The sequence below is a fragment of the Terrapene carolina genome, unplaced genomic scaffold, assembly GCF_002925995.2.
Source record: "Terrapene carolina triunguis isolate 2854851 unplaced genomic scaffold, T_m_triunguis-2.0 Scaffold427, whole genome shotgun sequence".
Lineage (NCBI taxonomy): Eukaryota > Metazoa > Chordata > Testudines > Emydidae > Terrapene > Terrapene triunguis.
The window spans coordinates 72,547-97,528 of record NW_020664778.1 but is presented as its reverse complement, the minus strand read 5'-3'; the positions used below and the strand labels follow the sequence as shown (position 1 = coordinate 97,528).

Here is a 24,982-nt window from a genome sequence, read left to right as displayed (position 1 = left end):
CACCGGAAACCTGGAGCGGCTCCACCGACTTCCACTGAGTGGTGCTGAACGTCCAGTGGCGTGGCTGAGACCAGGATAAGCTCCAGCCAGCCAGAGAGGAAAAAACCCCAGTGTCCCAGTCCCCTCCTGGAGCCAGATGCAGCCAAGTCAGTGGCAGCTGCCGCAGCAGCGCCGGGTTCTACCTCTGTGGAATAACACCTGGGTGCGGATTGCACCCATTTTACACACTGGCCGAAGGCAAGTTACGCACAGCCAGAGGGCTCTTCGCAGCCAAAGGGGCTAGGGCCGCCGGGCCTGATTCTGGTTTACACTGGCGCATCTGAGAGCAGGAGCAGGCCCAGGGCGTTTGTATGAGCTGTCTATTTCTGGAGGTGCTGATCAGTGACTCCCATGTTAAGGTGGCCCGGAGCGCTGACCGGACCTGAATAGATTGAAAATAGCTTGGAGGATGGGGGCTTGGGTCACCACTGCGGTATTTCTACCTCACCCCGTGGCAGCTCCAGGGAAACTAATGGGGTCACCCGGTGTGGACCCAGCCCTGTTTGGGACCTGAGGGAAACAGCTCTCAGACCTCCAAGCTAGGATCTGCTCTCTCGCCCTCCTCCCATGCAGGTGGGCGGGCGGGGGCCTATTCCCTGCTCTGTCATACGATCGTTCCTAAGGGCCCTCACTGAATGTGGCACCGTGCAGGGTAGATCCAGAGCGACGCAGTGCCTGTCCCAAGCGAGACGGGCGAGACGCTAGCTTTGCAGTGGCCAATCACGTGCCTTAGAAATAGATCAGGTGTGTAGGATTTAGAGCCGTCTTCTTTTCCGCAAAGGCATTTTAAAATCGCTCCAGTTTTGCAGCAAAGGGCCGGCCGGGTGTCTCCCACGTCGCTCACAGACCCATCCACACTCTCCGTACTTAGGCTGTCTCGTTTTTCTCTAGAGATTTGTCTCCTACGTGACCACTTAAGGAGGAGATTGTCCTTTCCTCCTGGCAGAATGCTGAGGGAGGATGCTCCCAGAGGCTCAGAAATGCTCTGGCAAGCAGCTAATTTGCTCTGTGAATTGGGCTGTGTCCTGTGGATTTCCAGTCTAATTGAAACAATAGATCAGTTTCCCAGCTCAATACGCTGCACATTTTTTGGACGGGGAAGATGCTAATGGATTTAAAAGAGAGCTAGCACCGCTGTTTGTCAAGTATGCACATTGTGTAACAGTAGCTGGGGGTTTAGTAGCCGGGGGGATTTATAATGTCTACAAAAGCAGGTTCAAATCCTGGAACAATCAACACCCATTTCCATCCTTCTGGCATAGGTACGCACAGAGCCATGTAGCTTACAATAGATCAGCTGTTCAGATGAAAGCTTCTAAATCAACGTCCGATCTGCTCCATATGGACTGTAAAGATGCCAGAGAAGGAGCCATGTCCTGGGTCAAAATTTCCCTTCTTTCCTCAGTGTTGTGTATTGTGTCATTTGGCTCCACCCCAGAGCTGGCTGCATTTTGGTGGGGCTGAGTGCGATTGTTCAGGGTGACAGACGCTGTGTGCAGTCGATCGGAGTCAGACACAAAGTTAACAGCCGAGCTAGTGCCTGAGTCGGAGCTGTGGGATTCGGAGGCTAAACTGCACTCTAGTACCCGGTGTTAGCACCATTAGGATTCAGGGCTGCAGTCTGCCTCAAAACGTCAGTGCCCTCTAGTGGATGGGGGAGTCAGTCTCTGCTCAGACAGTTCCTAAGTCTCGTACAATGGCCCCATAAAGTTTGTCTTCAGTTACCCCCATTCAGAGATCACTAAAATGCCCTGCAGTGACCAACCTGCTGTGTGGGCCTTGTTGCTCAGGGGGGCTGAGTCCTGGGGAGCTGCTGATGCCCGGGGCCCCTCAGGATCGGGCCCCGACCCTGGGCACGAAACAGGAGTATTGTCACACCCTCCTGTTTGTTCATGATCACAGCTAATGCAGGAGAGGTGCTGGGCTTTCCCTGGTTTTGTTAAGGGACGAAGAAATAATGACAAGGTGGCAAACTACCAACTGTGGCACTTTCCCTAAGATGGGAGGTGTTAGGCCGGCTGTCCTGAGCAAATCAGACGTGGATAATTCTATCCTGTCTCCCTTAAATCGCTCTGGCTCTGCAGCATTGCTCCATGCTCACTGCTAACCAGCGGCCACGTGCCACCCCAGAAGTGGCTGCATTTCAATGCTGGTCCCTGTACGCAGTCTGAAAAGTCTTTGGGGTCAGAGGATGGCACTGCAGCAGCCTGCGTGAATGGTAAAGCGCCATTGAAATCAGCAGCAAAACTCCCACTGACTTCAGTGGGGCCGGGGTCTCACCCAATGCAGCCCCTCGCGGCTGAGATTCGGGAATTGCGCCAAAGCAAGCAATATCCAGCAGCCGTCCATGCTGAGGGTTTGCAGGCTGACCCTGCCCTGCCCTGGCCCACCTGCACCCCGGCAACCCAGCGGCTGCGTTATTACCAATGTCCCCGGCGCCCCGTGGGCCTGCTGCCCTCGCTGAGGATTGCAAGCAGCAGGTCGACATGCGCCGTGTTGCTGCTCCCAGGTCTGAAGAGGACGACATGTATTATCACAGTGAGGACGAACTCCTGGGCGAGGCCGACACCCTGAGCCAGGGCTCCCTCAACACGAGGTATCGGGCCAGGCCGGGCCTGGGCCGTCAGGTTGCAGTGTGCTGTGCGGTGCTGTGCTGTGCATGGTGTGTCCTGTCACAAAGGCTGGGGCTTTCCCCGCTCGCCTGCCCCCCACGTCCAGCACCAGTTGGGGATGCGGCCCTGATGGAGCCGCTCTATTCTAACAGGAGTTCTGGGGGGGCGGGGTGTCTCCGGGGCTGTAGATCCATCCACCCTTCTGACACTGGTCCCAGTGTAGCCAGACCAGGGGTGACCAAACGCTCTTCTGTGGGGTGGCCCGTGTGAAAGAGCTGGAGGGCTCAGCCCGGGTATTGAGGGGGACGCCCGCTCTCCAGTCACCACCATCAGTGCCCCCTTCAGCAAAGAGGCCTGGGGCTGAATGAGTCGCGCGCCTGAGCTCCCCGTCGGACGTGGGCGGTCCAGCTGGCTCAGTGGTGGAGCACGTGGCAAGACCGCATGGCGGAAGCCTGCCCCCCACGCTGCATCTGGCCTGTGGGCAAAGGACTGCGCTCTCCGCGGTATATTCCCTCTGGGGGACATACGGGAGAGAGGTTTCCTGGTCGTGTACACGGCCTGCAATGCTCTAGTTCAGATTCTAGCAGCACTCCCAGGTGCAATCCGGTTCGTCTATAGGAACCCATCTGTCACAGGATCGCCTCCTCTTTCCCATCCAGCGGATGTTTTAAGCTCCATATTTACTCCGTGCTTCCATGTCTCCATTTGCTGTCTAGCTAAGGCAGCGGTTCGGAACCTTTCCAAACGACTGTCCCCCTTTCAGGAGACGGATTTGTCTTGCAGACCCCCTAGTTTCATCTCACTTAAAAACAACTTGCTCACAAAATCCGACATAAACACACAAAAGTGTCCCAGCCACTGCTACTGACAAATTGCTGACTGTCTCCTTTTTAGCATTTTTATAACCATGAGACAAAAGGACCTGTGAAGCCATCTAACCCATCCCCACCCCCCAGCCCAGGGCCGCACGGGTCCTGACTGTCTCATTTGAAATGACCCAAGTGAAGGTCAACTTGCTTCTTGTGGGGGCTGATGGGAGAAGTGGCTCTTAAGGAAGGGTTGGAACGAGGGATCTGAGGCGCCAGCTCAGGCGGGTTATTCCATGCGCAGGGAGTGGCGTGGGCTACGTTATGAGCGAGGCGGCCAACCAGGTTATTGCAGCTGGTGTCAGCAGTGGGGCCGGAGGGTGACATGGCAGAGGAAGGGACGTTGGGCTCGGGCAGCTGTGCAGAGCCTCCAAGGTCAGCGGGAGACGTTTAGGCCGGACTTTTCAAAGGTGGCTAGTGATTCTGGGAGGCTCGGTGCCTGGGCGTCCCACTGGACACACCTTGGGCGTGTTGGCCAGAGGCGTTGCACTTCCAGTGGGGTCTGTTGGGGCTGCAGGAGCTCCGCCCCTCTGGAAATCAGGCCCCGGGGGCATCCGGCTGGGCAGCCAGGGTTGGGAGACCCACCTTCCCCTGGATGCAGCGGAGCAGAGGCAGCCCGCTGGGGGAGTCCAACAGAGGCAGGAAGACAGCAGCTGCTTCCCCCTCCCCACGGGATCTCTGGGGCTCCGATTGTTCTTCCCCCAGGCCCTTGGCTCGAATCCCATTTCGTCACTTTCTGTCCGTGTTTCCAATTCCTCCAGATCCTTCCACGTCCTGTCTCTGTCCTAGCGGGTTTATTCGCTGCAGCTCCCAGTCACGGGCCTGATCCGAAGCCCACTAAGTGAGTGCGGAAGTTCCTCTTGACTCCGTGGTTTTGGATCAAGCCCTTACTGTTCTCTGCAAACATCATTAAAAAGCCACTTACTTCTTGTCTCAGATCATTGGGAAGACGTGATTAATCAGCTGATTTTCTATCCCGTTGGGGAAAAATAAACAGACCCCGAAAGGAAAAGTATTTATAAATCACTCCGCACATCCTGCAAGTTCTTGTCCAGTCACGGGCCGTCCTGCCTCCTAGGGTCACTGGCTTTCCCAACATGCGTGTCCTGCCCCGTTAACTGCATGGATTGAGTCAGAACTGATTAGCGCCTGCTTCATTCGTGCTCTGGGCTCACATGCTGCTGTGAATTGGCTGGAGTCAGCCCCATATGTGAACCGTCCATCAGGGAAGGGGAAGACAAGCTGTTTATAAGCAGGGCTCTGCCGCTCACTCGGGGCTGTGTCGGAATCAGTTTGCACCCTGGGCGAACCATCAGGGAGGCCTGGCCCCAGTCGGACATTCCAGAGAGACGGGTCCAGCAGGGAAGCGTGGTGACAGCCCGGTTAACTGGATGTCAGCCGAGAAGGCAAGCTGAGACGCACGTTCTGGGGAGAGGAAGGATGTTCCGGCAGTTAGGGTGCTAACCTGCAGCTTACGCCCCTGGGGTTCAAGACCCTGTCCTGCCACAGACTCCCTTTGTAAGTCTCTGTGCCTCAGTTTCCCATCTGTACCATGGGGATCATAGCACTGCCCTGTGTCATGGGGGGGGGGGGGCTGTAGGTATGAATACATTAAAGACTGTGAGATGCTCAGGTACTGTGATAAGCACCTTAGACAGGAAGCCCAGGACAATGGCTTATGCTAAGGGCCCAGATCTAGCTCCATCAGCAGATCTTGAAGCAGAAATTAAGTGATGTTTGTTTCTGAGTGGCTTGTTCCTTCCCTCTCTCCTGGCCGGGCTGGGGGCATATGGGCTCAGCGCTTTGACTGGCTTTGTCCTGTGTAAATGTGTGTAGTTCAGTAGGCTGGCAGACATCCCTCTCAGATGAGTTTACAGAGATCCCTGTTGGCTCCTGCGGGCGGCTATCTCTGTTCAGAAGGTAGCAGTAGTAAGCTGTTATCCTGTAGTGGGCCAGCCCGTACAGGGGGGCATGGTACATACACACCATTTGCCAGCGTGTTGCCTGGAGACCAGTCTTTGGCTGAAGCATCACGCCAGCTAAACACAAGCCAAGTGCACACGTTGGCAGGACGAATACAGCCCCACGAAGGAGAGATTCGTGTCTGCGTGGCAGCCTGTCTATATCCCTTTGCAAAGCAGTGCCAGAAGGTGCTGCGTAAGTGTTCACCAAGTCCCTCCCTGCTGGGAAAGGGCCCCCGCACCTCCAGGATTGTCTCTCACCCCTCCCAGCCCCATCACTATCTCCTACGCCTGGTCCTGGGAGTCAGAAGGAAATAATCCATCAAGGAAATGGACAGAAGGGGCCGGAGGCATCTCCAACGCTCGGAAGTCGGTTCACCATCACTAATGACTCAGAGACAAATGGCATATTGAAAAACAAGGCTCCAGGCAATAAGCCAGAACGAGCCAGTTCATTTCAGAGACGCTGCTGCCTCAGTGCAAAACCGCGCTGCATTTCGCTCTCAATACACAGACGCCCGGGGTCGTCATTATCACTTGTGGCAGTGAGTTCCACAGGCTCAGGCCAGCCCCTGTGGAAGTTCCTGTCTCCTGACCTCGGGAGCCTCCCCGTGGTGGTCGACAGGTTCGGTGTCCCAGGGGAAGGGAGCTGTTGTAGGAGGTCCTGGTGGCGGAGGGAAAGGCATCTGCCTGGCCAAACGGCTGCTGCATTCTATTCTATTCTATTCTATTCTATTCTATTCTATTCTGTGTAGGCTTTTACACCGCACGCAGTAGTATCCGAGTGCAGGGGCGGTGGAGCCTTACCAAAATGGGTGAGGCAAGGGGCCAGGGCCCCCCACCCCCTCTGTGGCCCCACCCCTTCCTCCCAAGGCCACCACCTCCAGCCAAGCCAAAGTCAGAGTGGGCCAGGAGCCGCGGACCCTCCACCTTCCCTGGGCCCAGGGGACGGGGACATGGGTCAGGGGCTGCTCTCGGCCCCCTCCCACCCAGGCAGATAGAGGGTCCGTGGTGCCCTCCCACTGTTCAGGCTCCCCGGACAGGCTCCAGCTGCCGGTCTGGTCGAAGGGGGCAGGGGGGCCATGGTGAAAAGTGAATGGGCCAGGCCTGTACACCTTCAGAAAGTGGGAATCAGTTTGCACCCTGCCCCCCTGTTCCCGCGCTCCTGTCGAGTGCCTGCCAGTAGTGCATTGAGCAACGTCACTACAGCTGCCTGGTGTGGTCTCTCACCCTCTTGTCAGGTAACGACAACAAAAATGGGGAGAGAGAGAGAGAGAGCGAACACAGCCACAACACGTGTGACTCCAAGGATGGCACATTTGCTAGGGATTGTTCCCATGCTGCAGGGGCCCCAGAGACAGAGGGGTGACCTAGTCAGTGGTCTCCAAAGTGGGGTGCGCAAGAGGATCCTTCGGGATGCGCGGCAGGAGGAGTGCCGCTGGAGCAGTGCCGCTTCGGCAGTTCGGGCGGCTTTATTTTTATTTTATTTTTTTGCTTGGGGCGGCAAAAATGGTAGAGCCGGCCCTGCGGCGCAGCAGGGTGCGCGATCACAAAAGTTTGGAGACCATTGACCTAGGTGACTGCACTTTTCAATGTCATGGTCTGTCTCCACTAGGTGGCGCTTCGATCACTTGTCTCCAAAGCACTGGTGCATTTTACCTGAAATTCCTTCTGCCGGGCTAGTGCCAGCAGCGCTGGATTCTGTGGCTAGCAGGGGGTGCAGGGGCATAAGGCGTCTCTTTCTTCCTGCCTTCAAGCTGCCCAGTGCAGTCCATCCCTGAGTATTACGGCTTAGCCCCACTAGAACAGGGACAGGGGACGAGATCCGGGGCTGTCTCTCTCAGGAGGCAGGCCACAGAGGGAGGGGCAGGCTGAGGCGGCTTTAAGCCACCTTTGCGCCGTGCCCGCCCCCGCCCCCCAGATTCTGAGCTGCTCCTTGGACTTGGGGAGCCCCTGAGGCTGCTCTAACTCGTGGCAGGCCAGAATAGCTAAAAGTCTACAGCTTCCCCACCTCCAGCCCATGCTTAAAGTGGGGATTGCGGGGGGGGACGGGCGTGCCATCCCTGTGCTGCCCTGCACTGGCTGTTGTTCCCCCTTTATGCCACTGGAGCAAAGAGACCATGGGAGGCCCTGGGGACCTGGGTTCTATTCCCAGCTCTGCCGCTGACCTGTTGTGTCACCTTGGGCAAATCACTGCCATGCCTCAGTTTCCCCACCTGTCACATTATGCTGAGTGTGCAGAACACTGTGAGTTCCAGTGGTGAAAAGTGCCAAGCATTGGTATTAAAATCGTTACTGATTTTGACAAATAGGGAGGAACTGGGTGAGAATTGGAAAGCGGAAGGCAGCTTGGGTGAAAGTGATCATGAAATGGTGGAGTTCATGATTCTAAGGAATGGTAGGAGGGAGAACAACAAAATAAAGACAATGGATTTCAAGAAGGCAGATTTTAGCAAACTCAGGGAGTTGATAGGTAAGATCCCATGGGAAGCAAGTCTAAGGGGAAAAATAATTGAAGACAGTTGGCAGTTTTTCAAAGAGACATTATGAAGGGCACAAGAGCAAACTATCCCACTGCGTAGGAAAGATAGGAAGTCTGGCAAGAGACCACCCTGGCTTACCCAGGAGATCTTCAATGATCTGGGACTCAAAAAAGCATCCTACAAAAAGTGGAAACGAGGTCAAATTATGAAGGATGAATATAAACAAATAACACAAGTATGTAGGGACAAAATTAGAAAGGCCAAGGCACAAAACGAGATCAAACTAGCCAGAGACATAAAGGGGAACAAGAAAACATTCTACAAATACATTAGAAGCAAGAGGAAGACCAAGGACAGGGTAGGCCCGTTACTCAATGAGGGGGGAAACAATAACAGAAAACGTGGAAATGGCAGAGGTGCTTAATGACTTCTTTGTTTCAGTTATCACTAAGAAAGTTGGTGGTGATTGAATGTCTAACATAGTGAATACCAGTGAAAATGAGGTAGGATCGGAGGCTAAAATAGGAAAAGAACAAGTTGAAAATTACTTAGACAAGTTAGATGTCTTCAAATCACAGAGCCTGTTGAAATACATCCTAGAATACACAAGGAGTTGACTGGGGAGATATCTGAGCCATTAGCGATTATCTTTGAAAAGTCATGGAAGACGGAAGAGATTCCAGAAGACTGGAAAAGGGCAAATCTAGTGCCCATCTATAAAAAGGGGAATAAGGACAACCCGGGGAATTACAGACCAGTCAGCTTAACTTCTGTACCCAGAAAGATAGTGAGGCAAATAAGCAACCAATTTGCAAACATCTAGAAGATGATAAGGTGATAAGTAACACTCATCATGGATTTGTCAAGAACAAATTGTGTCAAACCAACCTGATAGTTTTCTTTGACAGGGTAACAAGCCTTGTAGATAGGGTGGGAGCGGTAGATGTGGTATATCTTGACTTTAGTAAAGCTTTTGATACCGTCTCGCATGACCTTCTTATAAACAAACTAGGGAAATGCAACCTAGATGGAGCTACTATAAGGTGGGTGCAAAACTGGTTGGAAAACCGTTCCCAGAGAGTAGTGATCAGTCGTTCACAGTCATGCTGGAAGGGCATAACGAGTGGGGTCCCGCAGGGATCAGTTCTGAGTCTGGTTCTGTTCAATATCTGCACCAATGATTTAGATGATGGCATACAGAGTACACTTATAAAGTTTGCGGACGTACCAAGCTGGGAGGGGTTGCAAGTGTTTTGGAGGATAGGATGAAAATTCAAAATGATCTGGACAAACTGGAGAAATGATCTGAAGTAAATAGGATGAAATTCAGTAAGGACCAATGCAAAGTACCCCACTTAGGAAGGAACACTCAGTTGCACACATACAGAATGGGAAATGACTGCCTAGGAAGGAGTACTGCAGAAAGGGATTTGGGGGTCATAGTGGATCACAAGCTAAATATGAGTCAACAGTGTAAGGCCGTTGCAAAAAAAGAAAACATCATTTTGGGATGTATTAGCAGGAGTGTTGTAAGCAAGACACGAGAAGTAATTCTTCTGCTCTACTCTGCGCTGATTACGCGTCAACTGGAGTATTGTATCCAGTTCCCGTTGCCACATTTCAGGAAGGATGTGGACAAATTGGAGAAAGTCCAGAGAAGAGCAACAAAAATGATTGAAGGTCTAGAAAACATGACCTGTGAGGGAAGATTGAAAAAATTGGGTTTGTTTCGTCTGGAAATGAGAAGACTGAGAGGGGACATGATAGCAGTTTTTAATTACATAAAAGGTTGTTACAAGGAGGAGGGAGAAAAATTGTTCTCATTAACCTCTGAGGATAGGACAAGAAGCAATGGGCTTAAAATTGCAGCAAGGGAGGTTTAGGTTGGACATTAGGCAAAACTTCCTAACTGTCAGGGTGGTTAAGCACTGGAATTAATTGCCTAGGGAGGTTGTGGAATCTCTGTCATTGGAGATTTTTAAGAGCAGGTTGGACAAACACCTGTCAGGGATGGTCTAGATAATACTTAGTCCTGCTATGAGTGCAGGGGACTGGACTAGATGACCTCTCAAGGTCCCTTCCAGTCCTATGATTCTACGATTCTATGATAAAGATTTAGGCACCAGCGCTGGATCGGTTGGCCTCATCCATCCATTGTTCTAACTTCCGACGGTTTTCATCTGGGGACGTCGCTGGCTGCAGCACCAATGGTTTTGCTGGCTTGGGAGGCTGCGAGCCAGATGGATCGAGGAAAAGGAGGAAATGGATGATCTGCGAAACGGGAAAGAAAGCCATTATAACACAAAACCAAATCCCCCACACTCCAGGTTGAAGTAGCCTCGCTAATTTGAGCAGCTGTGCGCTAAACTGACCGCTCTGAATATGTTTTTTTGAACCACCTTTGTTGTATCCCAGCAAATGCCAGGCCCCCATCCCAGAAACATTTACGTACTTCACTTTAAGCTCATGGGGAGACTCGCTGGAGTCAATGGGACAGGCTCATGTGCTACAAGTTAAGCAGGTGCATGAACGTTTTTGGTTTGCAAACTCTGGTAGTGTCTTTATTTGCTTTGCAGTGTTTTCCTTTGCTTTGGGAGGGGCTGAGCGCACTTTCAGACGCTTGAAAAATAACGACGAGTCATCCTGCGGATCAGGTCCCTACAACGGCGGTCTCAGCCGGGCGGGCCCGAGCCGGACTTACCCGGGATTCCCTCTTTCTTGGGCTCCCAGCCCGTGTCCAGATGTCGTTGCCATTTGGCATATGTTTTACCCAGAATGCACAGCGGGGCTGGGTGCAAAGCTCTGGGAAGAAGCAGAAAGTTTTTTGGGGGTGTATGCATAGAGTTCTTTCCCTATCTCTGTGTGCTATGTTCATGGTTCTTTCACAGTCAAATACGTGTCCCCCTTTAGCAAGTAATGATTATAAAAGAAAGAGACCCTCTGTGACTGACTCTTTTTCATTGTATTTTTGTAACGCCCCAGCCTGGGAGAAGATGCCGAAGAGGAGAATTCTGGGTAAATACCTGTGTGGATGCGTGGGAGGGGGAATGAAGACTGTCACACTTGTAGGCCCAGCTCCCTCGAGCAGTGTCCCAGCCATGCTGAGAGTGACGGCGTCAAAGCCTCTCTCTCTTTCTCTCTCTCTCTCTCTCTCTCGCTCTTTCTCTCTCGGGCTCCTTATTTAAGACAGAGCCAGAATGTCAGAGCAGCGAGTGGACTGCCGGCTAGCACAAAACAAGACACTAAAACCCATAACCTGATAGCTGTTTGCCTTTAAAAATGCATGGGGGGGCACGGAGCTCTGTAGTCGACTGCAATCTGGTCGGAGTGAATTATTGATGCTTCCCTTTCTTTGCTTTGCTGACGCAGCCAAGTTGTGCCCGGCTGCTCCGTGAGCTCGGCCCGTTGCTAATTAACTCAGTGGGCCGGTTGCTTCCAAGCCAGGGATCCGAGTGTGAACCCATTATGCGAATGCACAGGAAGGAGGCTGAACGATACGGGTTGCTGAGCCCCGGCTGCAGATTCTTGCAGTGATTTGGTACCATTTAATGAGTCCCCCTGGGTGTGTCTGTCAATATTTATATCTGGATTTAGAGCCCCTGTATTCAGTCATTCATTTATAGGCTCGAGCGACACCTTCTGAGATAAATAGGACCTGGTTTCTCAATGCAGCCTCTTTTTCTGTGGGCGCAGGTTTGCATTCACAATTTCAGGCACAACTGGGTAGCATCTCCATTTCGCTCCCTGGCTGTGCTCACACACCAGCTTGCTGGACTAGCACCTCCGTGCAAACATTGTCAGACAAATGAATTGCTCACAGTCTAGGCGTCCACCAGGCCACCAGATGCATGCAGAGACTGTAGAAGAACAGGAACAGAGAGGATGTTTGATATGAATGAACCACGATTCAATCCAATGTTCTGAGTGTTGTAGTCTGGTCTTGGGAGGAGAGGAGTTGCAGAAGGGAAGGACTGAACTGGGGCATATAGTTCACTCCCATCCAGGCCAGGGCATAACTGTTCCCCGCAATCTCTTCTCCAGGGATTGGTCTCAAATGATTGAGCGAGTATCCTGTTCAACCATGGTCTGGGAGGTGTCACAGCATATGGAATCACAGTCCGTCTTACACAGGAGGCATTTATTAAACAGATACAAACTATTGACACAAACAGGCCAGCTTCTACACAGCTTAAGTCCCAGCTTTGTCTGTGTTGTTAACCACAAACCACACTCTGCCTATAACTCTGTAGAGCACACAGAGCTATCTAGTGGCTGGGTAATATGATTACAAGTAAACGTATCATTACAAGGCACAACATTATAGATTGTCTTGCTAAGAGCAGATCTGATCTGGCAAGGGCAGATCCGATTGGATCAGTCCCAGTGATGTGTCCTAGGGATAATGGTTTTCTTGCTGTTGGTGGGATGCTTTTAAATCTGACAATGTGATGTTGTTTGTCCCTGACCTCCCCCCCTTTCTGCACCTAACTCAGCAAAATGTCTGAAATGAGGAATACACTCAGTGATGGATACAAGTCAGTATCAAGGTACGACTACCCTGTGTCTGGAGGGGGCTGTGTGCAGTTTTGGAGGAGGGTTTTCTCTCTGACCCACCCATCTTCTTATGCCTGTGCTGTTCTGGGCTGCTCCCACACACCACCGGTTCCACACCCCATGATCCTGCCAACCCGTATGACTCTGCGTAGAAATACACTCAGGGTCTCAGTAACTCTGATTACCACCTGGCTTATCTGCTCGGCAGCCCCGGGCAATGAGCTGGTATCAACTTCCCCTGTGTCTTTGGCCTCAGAGCCACCACCTTAGGCCCCCCTTGTTGGCATTCTCTGCAGAGGGCCCAGGTCTGAACGGACCTAGAGATTGGACTATCCCAGGGCAGCATGGGGAAAGTTGGCGCTGCGCCAGTGCTCTCCATGTTCTGGGGCCGAAGGCCTGTGAATGCAGTGCCTTATTCAGCAGCAGGAAAATCACACACACGCTGAGCTCCCAGGGGTGGCTGGGGGACAGGACAGAGGCACAAACCCTCTTTTGAGAGAATTTCCGTTCTGTGGGAAATTCCCACATCTCAAAACTTTTTTCATCTTGAATCGCACAAGCAGATACTACGAAATTTCCCACGAAACGAAAATTTGGAACCATTTTGATTTGGAACCATTGAAATGCTTTGGTCTGTCTTTGTTGTTTTGATTTATTTTGTTTCATCTCTTATATTCTATAGCGTTAAATAGATTATGGATCTAATAAATACAACCTAATAAACACAATGAAATAAACATAATGAACACAACCAATCCTGTATCTCGGCAGGGGGTTAGACCAGATGACCTTTGTGGTCCCTTCTAACCCCTACCGATATATAAATATTTTAATATAATAGAAAAGTCTAACCAAAATGAATTGAAAGAATGAAGCCGACATTTATACGAAATGTTTTGACGTCAATGAAAGGGAAGGAGAAGGGCGAAACGGTTCGTTTCAACTCTTCGCTGTCCAAAATTCCATTGACATTGACACGTTGCTGGGAAAGGTTTGGAATTCAGGGAAACTGAATTTCACAACAGAAAACGTTTCCCGCCAGTGGGCACCTCTTTCCTTTGCGCAGGCAGCAGGAAGGGAACGCTGCCCTGCACGCGGGAGGGCAGAGCGGAGATTTTCTCCCTGCCTGTCTGTGGCCCCGAGCTCCTCGAAACCAACGCACCTGGGTCCCGGCAGACGTACCCGCACCCCTCACTCAGCACTCCCTGGGTCGGGCAGGCCAAGCGGTGCCGACGGCCTCCTGAGGGCTTTGCAGACTTGCACCTCCAGGCCCTGCAGTGCAGAGGCTGGGGGTTACACAGGAGAGGGAGGGAAGAGGCCTGCACTTGGCAAGCCATTGGGGGTGGCAGGCTGAGATATGGGGCCAATGTGGTACCAGTGAGCTGGGAGGAGGTTCCCCCAGGCAGCGATGGAGTCTCAGACTAATGGGTGCTCTGGGCGGGCGTCTGGCTCCCCAAGGAGGGGCTTTGAGCTGCTCTCAGTACATCCCCACCCCGAGCAGGGAGCCATCCTGTTGGGGTTCATTGCAGCCCCGGGCCTCTTCCCCTCTCCTTGTGGGTGCTCGAGGGCGGATAGCGCAGAGGAAGGATGCGGGGGGCTGGGGTTGGCCTCTCTCTGCCCTGGCACTCACCCCATTGATGGTGTTTCTCCTGAACAGCGACGCACACGGAGACCCCAGGTATCGGGTGCGAGGCCGGTGGTGTGTGTGCTGGCGTGTCAGCCCTGGCGTGGCGCGTGGCATGGCGTGACTTTGGAAAAGCCGGCCCAGAGCGCTGCTTCCCCTCCCCCCACGTGACCAAAGGGGGAGGGGCTTCCTTCCACTCCCTCCCTTCCCCCCACCTCAGTGGGGGTGGGGCTTCCACTTGCTCCCCTCCCCCCATCTCTTCAATGGGGGCAGGGCTTCCTTCCGCTCATTCCCTTTTCCCCACTTGCCCTGGGGGTGTGGGGCTGCCATGCATATCTATCTATCTGCCTGTCTGCCACAGCCCTCCCCACTGTGTCTGGGGCCTGCCTTGCTCTCAGTCCCGGTGCCCTGGCCTGCCTTGTGGACGTTGCAGTGAGGTTTTGCCATGGTTTGCTTGATTGCTTGGTGCATGAGCTCTGGGGGCACGTGGGGGGTGAGGTCTGTGTTCTTGCAGCCGAGCGGATTGTGTCTGAATCGACTGATCTTTGTGATTTCAGAGCTAAGGGGAGAGAGAAAAAGCACCTCATTTTGCCATTCAGGTACCCTGACCCTACTCCCCATCTCCCTGCTAGCAGGGGTCAGCGCTCCCTCTCCAGCCTCAGCTCTTAGCCCTCAGTAGCAGGGCTGCCGCTGGTCTCTCTTCCCCACGTTTCTGATTGGTGTGAAACCTTTTTCCTTCCGGACAAGAAGGGCCAGAGTACAGGGTCTTTGTGAGGCCAGGATCTGTGGTCCTGAGCGGGCCCCAGAGTGAGCCCATCTTCTGGGGCTGGATCCAGGCTCACAGCTGGCACGTGGAGGATAACAGATCAGACCCAAGCCCCCTGTGTTCTCCTGTGCCTTGCTCCTGGTTTGACGGTGTGGGACAGCCCCGGGCATGGAATTGACACCGCCAAGGACCACGTGTTCTGGCCCCACACAGAAAATGTTGGCCGACGGCAGGAAAGAATTGAGAGGGACGGTCAGACCCTGCCTAGGGTTCAGATATCACCCATGCAATCACGGAGCTCCACGCTGCCCTGCTGGGTCACTGAGCAGGGCAGCGTGGAGCACTGAGCGTGCTTTATAACCCACAGTATCTAGCACATTAGGGCCCATACAGCGGCAGGGGAGAGGGCGCTGCCGGGCACGGGGGGGTCTGAGTCTAGTAAAGGGGAGCAACGGCCTGGGAAGGTTGAATCCAACTGCTGTAGCCTGCTGCGTCACTCCTCCACATGACAGCCCCTGTCCTGGCTCCCCAGCAGGGTTTGTCCCCAGCTCTTCAGAAGTAAAAGTGTGTAACGCTACCGCTTGAGCTAAAGGAGAAACTCCATTCGCTGGCAGCAGCAATAGATTGTTATCCACTAGAGGCACTGGCCACTAGAGGGGGACACAGCACACTTAAATTCGCTCAGGTTCACTCATGCGCATGTGTGCGGGCAGGTACACACACACCTGGATGGAGAGAAATGAATCAGACTTATTAAGTGCCATATGTGGGCATTTAACTGGCTCCTTCCTGTCTGTGGGACAAGGGCTGCTGAACTGTGACCACAACAAAACGATGAACATTTAACCCTTTGAGCATTAATGCTACCGATTACGTTTTACCTTTTAAGGCCCAGGATGCAAGCCCTTTAGCGGGGGGGTGTATATATATGGCATATATGCATATGTCTGAGTTGCCATCTTTTGGCATGTGTATGTATATATGTTCGTTTTTGTGTTCTCTTTTCTCTGCTGTTTACTTGTGTCTGGTTATTGACTGATGAATACATGTATACATATATATATACACACATAGATGCAAAGCTGCTAGCGAGCCATTTATTATAGATGCTTATTTCATGCCTGAGTCTACTTTGATTTCTTCCTCAGCACCAGTACGAGCTGCTGCTCCTTTCAATGTGGTTTTTGTAGTTTAAGGGCCCGAACCATAGCCCACTGAAGTCACGGGACAGACGCTCATGTGCTTTGGCTCCCGTCTCAATTCCCCTGGTGTTGTCTTAATTTAACTTAATGAAAATACTTTGGGTCAAATTCCCTGCTGGCGTGAGTGGGGCCGTCTCTGCTGATGTCCATGGGCCGGTGGTGCGTCTCTCCCGTTGTCTGTCCTTCCACCGGGGTTCAAGTACAAAGAGCCCAATGTTGGTTGGAGGCAGCGGGAGGAACAGTCGTTCTGCTAGGCAGGGAGGGAGCAGGGAGGAGGCCGGGTAGCCCAGAGGTGTGCGAAACACCCCCTTGTGGAGTAGGTGAGTCAAATCTGGACATTGTGCAAAGTGGAAAGGGGGTAAGAAAGTGATTTCCCTAGAGAGAGGGTCCCTGTCTGAGAAAATGCACTGTGCCATCAGGTGGCGTGAGACCCTCCCAACAGTCTGTACTCAGTAACTCCACGCCCCGTGGGCTCTAGCCAAATGTGGGCTGCAAGGAGAGCAGAATTTAGCACCTGCTGCTCCAGAATGCAGGCCTCTGAAGGGCAATCTCCATCAGCTATTCATAGTACCGAGTCTTAGATCATCCATGTGGACCTCCATCCACTGGAGGGAGGCATAGCCGCCAAAAGCGCTTGAGCATGTCTGATTGCAGCCAGCAGAGGGCAGCAGTGTGCATGCACAAGTGCAGCGGACACGGGACAGATTGCAGGGAGTGGGGGGTGAGCGAGGATTTTCGCTCTTCCACCCTCGCCCTGTAGACCTTGGTCTTCCTGGTGCCCGAATTCCCAGGTGTCCAGGGGAAGCCAAGCTGTCAGAGTCCTGCGTTCCGCGTCGCGGTAATGGAGTGAGACTGTGGGCTGGTCCCGCTAGGGGCAAGTGGAAGAGCACAAGATATTCCAGTGTTCCTAGCATTGGGACGTGCCATGATCCACACCGCTGCAGCTAGCCCAAAGGATTCTGGGAGATATTTTTAAAGATCTGAACACACGGGATGGGGGGGAAGCGTTTTGTTTTGTTTGTTGTTTCTTCTGGGGGGTTTTATGTGTTTTGGAATTTTTTTGGACATGTATTGTTTGGTTATTGTATTACCACGGCGCCTAGGGGTTGCAGTCACAGATCAGGTCCCCATTGTGCTATGTGTAAAAACACAGAAAAACCAGTCCCTATCTGAAGGAGCGTACAACCTAAGTGTAGGGCCAGAGGGAGAGATACAGACAGACGGGGTGTGCAAGGAAGCAAGGAGAACTGGTCAGCGTGACAGGCAGCGGTCTCAGCACATCTGTATTGCCAATCCCACACATTCCAAAATCATGAGACAGGCCCCCCAAATCATGAGATTCACTTAAAAATCCAACAATATTTGGCTTTTGGTGTCTGTGTTTTGGGGGGGGGGTCACCTTTTCCTGCATTTCTTCACAATCAGGAGGGCTAGAAACTTGTTTTTAAAAATGAAAGTCAGTTCTCAGCGATTCACATGACTCCAGGAGCTGGAGCTTTAAGACAAAACCCCAAGTAGCAGGAGGCTGGTGATAAAATTGTGAGAGTTGGCAAACCTGCTGGTGTTGAGGTTTTGGTAGGGGAGTTTTAAGGAGGACAGTCAGGTGGCTTTGCAGATGTTTACAGGAAGCTTCTACCATGTATAGTGGGGGGCATGAGTGAGAACGTGAAGGTGCCTTTAATTCCCTTCCTTCACTCTGCCTGGACTCAAGACGTGGCGTGAGACGCCTTCACCCTAACAAGAAATGCCACCGTGCCCTCCCAGCTGGGTCACTTACCAATAGCTCAGCCGACTTCTACGGGGCTGATTTTATGAGTCTCCTACGACCAGCTCAGCTGGATGGAGACCAGCTCCTGTCAGAATATCCTGGTGAGACACAAAGCGTGAAATTCCCCCTGTGCCAAGGGCCAGTGCAAGGAGCTTAAGCGGAGGCTAGACTTTGTACTGGCCCCTCTGCACAGATGGAATCTCGTCCCAAGGGGACCCCAACTAGGCTAGGCTGCTTTGAGCCATGTGTGGGAATGGGACGGTGTGTATTAGGCCCACGTGCTGTTCTCAGGGTCCCCGGGGAAGGTCATTATCTAGGAGCTCAGTGAATTCATCTGCCCCATTCCTTCTCACCAACTGCCCCCCTTCCAGCTTCTGGGAGCATAGCAGCAAACTCCAATTAACATTCATCTGCAAATCACCTCCATCTCCACTGAGCTCCACTGCTCTGTTACGTGGTCCCCCCATCACCCCCTATGGCGGATGCTCAGTGGATGCTCATTCAGATGGTCTAAGGGGGGTTAGACCTAGAGAGACAGGTCCAGGTCCTAAAGGTGACCTCTGAACCCAAACCTGACCCCAGTGGCATCAGCGTTCAGGGACACTTGGGGATGGGTCCCTGCGTGATGGCCAGCTCCACTTAGTGACCTGCCGAGTTAGAAGGGGCCGAGAAAGCGGCCAGGGAAGGGGCCGCGTGTACGTTTTATTGACTGGCGGATGCCGGCGATCAATCTGTAAATGGCACCCACTGGTTTGTTTCCCTTTTGTTCCTTCGCTGCCCGGCCGCTCGCTTCAGCAAAGGCAAAGAGAAGACGAAAAGGGGCAAAGACGGCGAGCACAAGTAGGTGTCCTCTCTCTGCGCGCTCGTGCTATCTCCCGGGCATGGCTGGCGGGGCAGAGCCGACCCTGGGGCGCCCCCTCCTCTGAAACTGTCTCAGCCGCCAGGCCCAGGGCAAACCAGCTCTCTCTCTCTCTCAGGGCTGCGTCTGGGAGGCTGGGCGGTTTTCTAAAAGACGCACTCTAGTTCTGACAGGAATTAAATCGGGGCAGTCCTAGGGCCTGCGGCATCTAGGACAGATGAGATGAGCATCGTGGCCTTCTCTCTTATGAACCTATGGCCCCTCTCTTGGCAGTGTGAGCAGAGGGCCCCAGGTCAGAGTGGGCCTGGCGAGTGAGCGAGCGATCCTCCCTCCTCCTCTCCCTTCGGCAGCCCGGCCCTGGCAGGGTGGAAGCATGTTGGCAGAGCTCCGTGTGGGTGCTGGGCTGGGGGCCTTCGGTCTGCAGGGCTGTCAGCTGAACACTGATCAAAGAAAGAGCCCAGGACTGGGGGCTTTTTTGCCAGCGAGACCCCGCTAGGGCCAAAAGTGGGGTTTGAGCCTGGGATCTTCAGTGCTAAAAGCATGAGCCTCTACTTATTGAGCTAAAGGAGTAGCTCCATTAGCTGGCAGCAGTAGGAGACTTTTATCCTCTTACAAGGACCAGCCGATAGAAAGGGACAAAGAACCCACTTTCTCTGATGTGTGTTAAGAAATGTCACTACGATGTTTCCAAGCCATATTCTGTTTCCCTGTTGTATCTGATCCAACATCTCCCCCAGCTCTCTCCCAAGACAGAGTCAATCTAAGCAAACTTGTTCTCCCTTGTTTGTAACATCCACATTTCGCAGCTTTCCCGTTCCATCCTGTTCAGAGTCAGCTTTTGCTGCAAGGACTTCCTAGTGCTCCCTGGGGGCTAGAGAGCAAACTCGGCGGCGCTGCTCCGCCTGGATCCCTGGCTTTCTAGGGGCCAATCGGAGGCTGCCGTTGGCTGGTTTCTGAGCTCTCCAGTTCAGCTGTGGTGACCATGGCTTACCGTGGCTGCGATGCCTTTGGCATGCCCCAGGCGAATGAGGTGATACGTTACGGTAGCATTCATAGGTGCTGGCCTCTCACCTTCTGACTGGGTGAAAATGACTCCAATGCAAAGGCCAGCTCACAGTCCCACTGGATTGACTTGGTGCTGACTCTCTGCCCTGGAGAGAATTTCAATCCGCTCTGAAAAAAGGAATAGGAACAATACTGGAGATGTGGGGTCTGGTTCCCAGGGCCCTGCACCTTGTGCTGTCCTCTTCCCCGGTGCCAGGTTGGTATCGGACACTGACACTGGTACGAATGAGTGGAGGGTTCTGATTTGGCAGCCTCGGGGCTGCTCTAATTTACACCTGGCTGCCCCTTGCCCCAAGGGGCCATGCCATTATCTGTGGACGATTGCCAGGGTGCGTAGACATTCGGCCCACCACCCCTGCCCTCAGCCAAGCGCTCTGTGCCAGGTGGAGGTGGCATAGAAGCAGTTACGGCGTTTCTGTGACCATGCAAAGATTTGCGTACGGAGGGGAAATCCTCAGGGGGGCCTGACCCACTGGCTTTGCTAGGTGGGAGTGTTAGATGGGGGTACGGGGGCCAACCACTGGTTTTCAGCTGACATCCTGTCTCTTTAAGGCACTATCATGGATGTTTGGTTTGAAAGCATGAGATGAAAAACGCCAGTGCCCCCTCCCCACCCCAAAACAGTGATGGTTAAAAGTCAGAGTCAGCTGTGAATAATTCAGCAGCAGCCTGTAACCAGATCCAGGCCTAGGCCCCAGCTGGGACACAGGCTGTGGGGAGAGGCGCCCAGGACCCCCTGCATGTACCATGCCCACAGGGCGCCTCTCTATCTGCACCCCCAGTGGGAGAGACAGGGAGGGGAACCCGGAGGCTGGGTTTCAAAGTGACCTGGAAAAACCCCAGGCCGGAGCCCTTTGCAAAGGGCCAGTGCCACCTGCAACGACTGCGGAGCAGGCCCTGGCATCTCAGGTTCTCAGGCCGTCATCCAATATTCATGCAGGGACGGTATCAGCTCTCCACTGCCGCCCGCCCAGCCAGCTCCCTTCCCCTCCCCTCTTTGTCTGGGGGGCGGGGGGGCTTCACCTTTGTGTAGTACGGCAAAGAGCCAGAGGCAGGTGGGAGCGGAGAATCAGCGGGAGATCCCCTCCTCATCCACCCCCAAATCAACCCCAGGCCACCCCGGGAAACTCAGCACGGCCAGAGGCTTCATAGCGCCCCCCCCACCCCACCCGGCGGGCTCTGGCAGGGATGGCTGCTGCGTGGCACCGGTAAAGCCGCCGTCACGCGCCCTAGCAGCCAGGTAGGCGCTCTCCTGTCTGTGCCGATCTCTCGGGGAAAGCCGGACTGTGGACTGTCAGCTGGTGAAGGTAGAACCTGGCCGTGCATGGAAATGAGGGGTCCGGGGGGGGAGGTATTTGCCATCTCTCACTTTACCTTGACCTGAAAGGGTGACAGGTGGGACTTGGAGCGATGGGAGGGTTGGGGGCAGGCAGGGGGAGCGAGCTAGACCGAATTTCTGTTGTTGGCAGCCATGAGGATGTGCCAGTCCTGGATGCTTCTCTCTCTCTCTCTCTCTCTCTCATTCACTCTTTCTTTTTTCTCTGGAAAGTAGGAATTTTTCTAGCTCTTCCCAGTTGCCGAGTGGCCGGCAGTTTTCTGGGTCCTCGCTCCCAGGAGCATGTGGCCTTTAAGAAAAAAGACCGAAAGAAGGGGAAATTGCCTCATTCGTTACTGGGAATGGAAGGAGCGGGGAAGGGATGCACATGTGTGGCAGGTCCTAACCCTGAGCTCTTATCTTCATGGGGGGAGCCTCCTGTTCCTATAAACCCTACTCCGCGTCGGTCAGCCAGGGCTGGGAACCCTCCTCCGGCATGGGCTGGAAGATCCGGTAGTGACCTTAAGGCAAGACACATATTCTGAAGCCCCCGTTTGCCCTCTGTCGCGGGGGAGCTGGCCCCTTTAAATGAAGCAGATCCGGCTCCCCTGTGCCAGCACGGGGGTGTCCTCTGCTGACTTGATTCAGAGGGTGGGTGAATGAGGCAGATAGCTGGGCTTGGGGATGAGGTCCCTGGAGAGAGTTGCAAAGGTCCCCAGGGAACACTGAGGGCAGTGGGGGGGGAGTCATGACAGCCTCCTAGTGAAAATATCAGCCAATACAGGGGGCTATTCATAGTCCTCCCTTGAAATATTTAGCAAAGCGCTGGGGCACATAAGAACATAAGAACGGCCAGACTGGGTCAGACCAAAGGTCCATCTAGCCCAGTATCCTGTTTTCTGACAGTGGCCAATGCCAGGTGCCCCAGAGGGAATGAACAGAACAGGGAATCATCAAGTGATCCATCCACGGTCGCCCATTCCCAGCTTCTGGCAAACAGAGTCTCGGGACACCATCTCTGCCTATCCTGGTTAATAGCCATTGATGGACCTATCCTCCATGAACCCTGTTATAGTCTTGGCCTTCACAACATCCGCTGGCAAAGAGTTCCACAGGTTGACTGTGCGTTGTGTGAAGAAATACTTCCTTTTGTTTGTTTTAAACCTGCTGCCTATTCATTTCATTTGGTGACCCCTAGTTCTTGTGTCATGAGAAGGAGTAAATATCACTTCCTTATTTACTTTCTTCACACCAGTCATGATTTTACAGACCTCTATCATATCCCCCCCTTCGTTGTCTCTTTTCCAAACTGAAAAGTCCCAGTTTTATTAATCTCTCCTTATACGGAAGCCATTCCATACCCCTCATCATTTTAGTTGCCCTTTTCTGAACCTTTTCCAATTCCAATATATCTTTTTTGAGATGGGGCGACCACATCTGCACGCAGTATTCAAGATGCGGGTGAACCATGGGTGTATATGGAGGCAATATGAGATTGTCTGGCTTATTAGCTAACGCTTTCTTAATGATTCCCACGTGCAAACCTTCAACCAGACACTCAAACCCATCCCCATTCAGCAAAGGGCATAAGAACATGCTGAACTGTACGCCAGTGCTGAACTGGTTTGCGGAGACGGATTAGACGTGTGTTGAACGGCTGTGCGGCATGGGAGCTGTGATTCCCATTCATGCCATTGGAACGAGTCCTTTCTTTGCCGTGCATAGGGGAGTTTTAGGAGCATTATTTTCTTCTCTGAGCAGCCCACCCGGCAGTCCTGCAACACCCCCGCCACCCCCCCCCCCACACACACACACGCCATCTGCCTTCTTTTTTGTTCCCAAATGAAAACAAACCTTAATATTTAATAACATGGCTTCAGTGGCTGTTCATTATGTGCTAGTAAGCTGCTGTCTTATACCACCCCTGGGCCGGAGGTGGATTTGGGGTTTGGAGCGACTAATTAAAAAGAACGACATTTAATTACCTCTGGAGGAATAATTGCAGTCCTGCCCAAAGGCTCAGAATCTACTGCAGTTCTCCAGCGGCCAAGTGGAAGCAGGATGTTGGAGAGAATGATGTTCGTAAAGCAAAAGCTCTTTGCAAGCTGAATAATAGAAGGTTGCTGGTAAGCAGAGATCAGTACAGATTTATAAACTGCTTTTCAGTTCTGCTCTTTCCTCAATCACTTCCAGACAAACTCACGTGGTGGAGTAACAGCAAGGAGAAATCTGCCCTTTGAGTGTAACACTTCTTACATCACTTTAGTCCCTGGGTCTGGGTCCTGGGTCTTGTGCCTTGCCCCACTGCACGGGGTGAGTTTCACTCATCGTGAATGTACAAATTATCCAATGAATCCTTTTTTCCCCGATCCTCATTGCTGTGGATGTATGTGTGACCCGCAAGCATATTCCTACTCAGAGATTAGCAAACAAACTTCAGCCGTTGGGTTGTTCACAAGTAGTTCACTCTATAGCTGCAGCTGTTTGCTCTTCAGTATTTGTGGCATAGGATTGGCCATCTGTTTCTGCTTCTTGATGTCTGGAGAATAGCAAAGAATACTCTTTCTGATCCTGATTTCCAACTGAATCATTCTTGAAGCGAAAAATTCACGAAACTTTCCAGATTCAGTACTATTTTCACCAAGATAACTGGTGCCTGTCCAAGACCAACAGCAGATAAAATGATTTCACAAGTAACAGTGAACCCCCAGCTACAGCTGGCTGAATAAGGGATTTTTTTGGATCGCTGGCAATTCTGAAAAATTGAAACAAAAAATGGTTTCGGGTAGAAGAGATGTGAAACATTTTCAACATTTTTTGCAAATCAAAGTAAAAAAAAAATTGTTGTGGGTCAAGCTAAATGTTTTGTTCTATCCAAAATGAAATCTTTCGTTTCAATTTTGAGCATTTTTCAAGTTTTCTAATTGTTTTAAATTACATTGCATTTCTAAACCAAAAGTTATTTCCAAGTGAAAAATCCAAACGTTTCATTTTGAAAATGTTGACATTTTTTTAAACGGGGGAGGGGGTCGGTGCTTTGAAATGAACAATTTGGTGAAATCAACAGTAATTTGTGAAACCTTTTAGTCAAATCAGAATTTTTCAGCTAAAAAATTTTGGTTGAAAAATTTCACCTAGCTCTTCCCCCAACTCAGATAACAGTGAAACCAAAGAGCAAAAATACTTGCAATCATTTGTGATATTACTTGACAAGCTCTGCATATTTATTATGCCATCGTATGAAATCAACCCAGTCTGCGGTGCTAAAGTTGTCAGTGTATTAAAGAACTATATTTTATTAACCCCGCATACCAAGTTCTGTTCAGCCTGGGAGCCAGTATATTAAATTATTGTTATATCAGACTAGCATATCATACTGAACCAGCCACAAACACCACTAAATGTTTGCCATGAATATCCATTTAAATTCACGTTGGCTGTGTTTCAAACCCACTTTGTGCCTAGCTTTGCCTTGGTTGCATGTTGTAGTTTTAAATCAGATCTGCGACTGCAGGCAGCAAATATCTCCAACGGCCGGTGATGGGACACTAAATGGGGAGGGTTCTGAGTTACTACAGAGAATTCTTTCCCAGGTGTCTGGCTGGTAGGTCTTGCCCACATGCTCAGGGTCTAACTGATCGCCATATTAGGGGTTGGGAAGGAATTTTCCTCCAGGTCAGATTGGCAGAGACCCTGGAGGAGGGGGAGAGAGTTCGCTTTCCTCTGCAGCATGGGGCATGGGACACTTGCAGGTTTAAACTAGTGTATATGGTGGATTCTCTGTAACTTTAAGTCTTTAAACCATGATTTGAGGACTTCAGTGACTCAGCCAGAGGTTCTGGGTCTATTACAGGAGTGGGTGGGTGAG

The 24,982-nt window shown here is 52.2% G+C and overlaps 1 protein-coding gene across 1 annotated transcript in view; it reads left to right on the top strand.

Moving 5' to 3' along the window:
• OTOF (otoferlin) overlaps positions 1 to 24,982 on the top strand; it is a 99,342-nt gene that overhangs the window by 11,842 nt on the left and 62,518 nt on the right. The window contains exon 4 of the mRNA XM_029913047.1: positions 2,549 to 2,679. Coding sequence (XP_029768907.1) covers positions 2,549 to 2,679 — 131 coding nt within the window. The remainder of the gene's footprint in view (positions 1 to 2,548; positions 2,680 to 24,982) is intronic.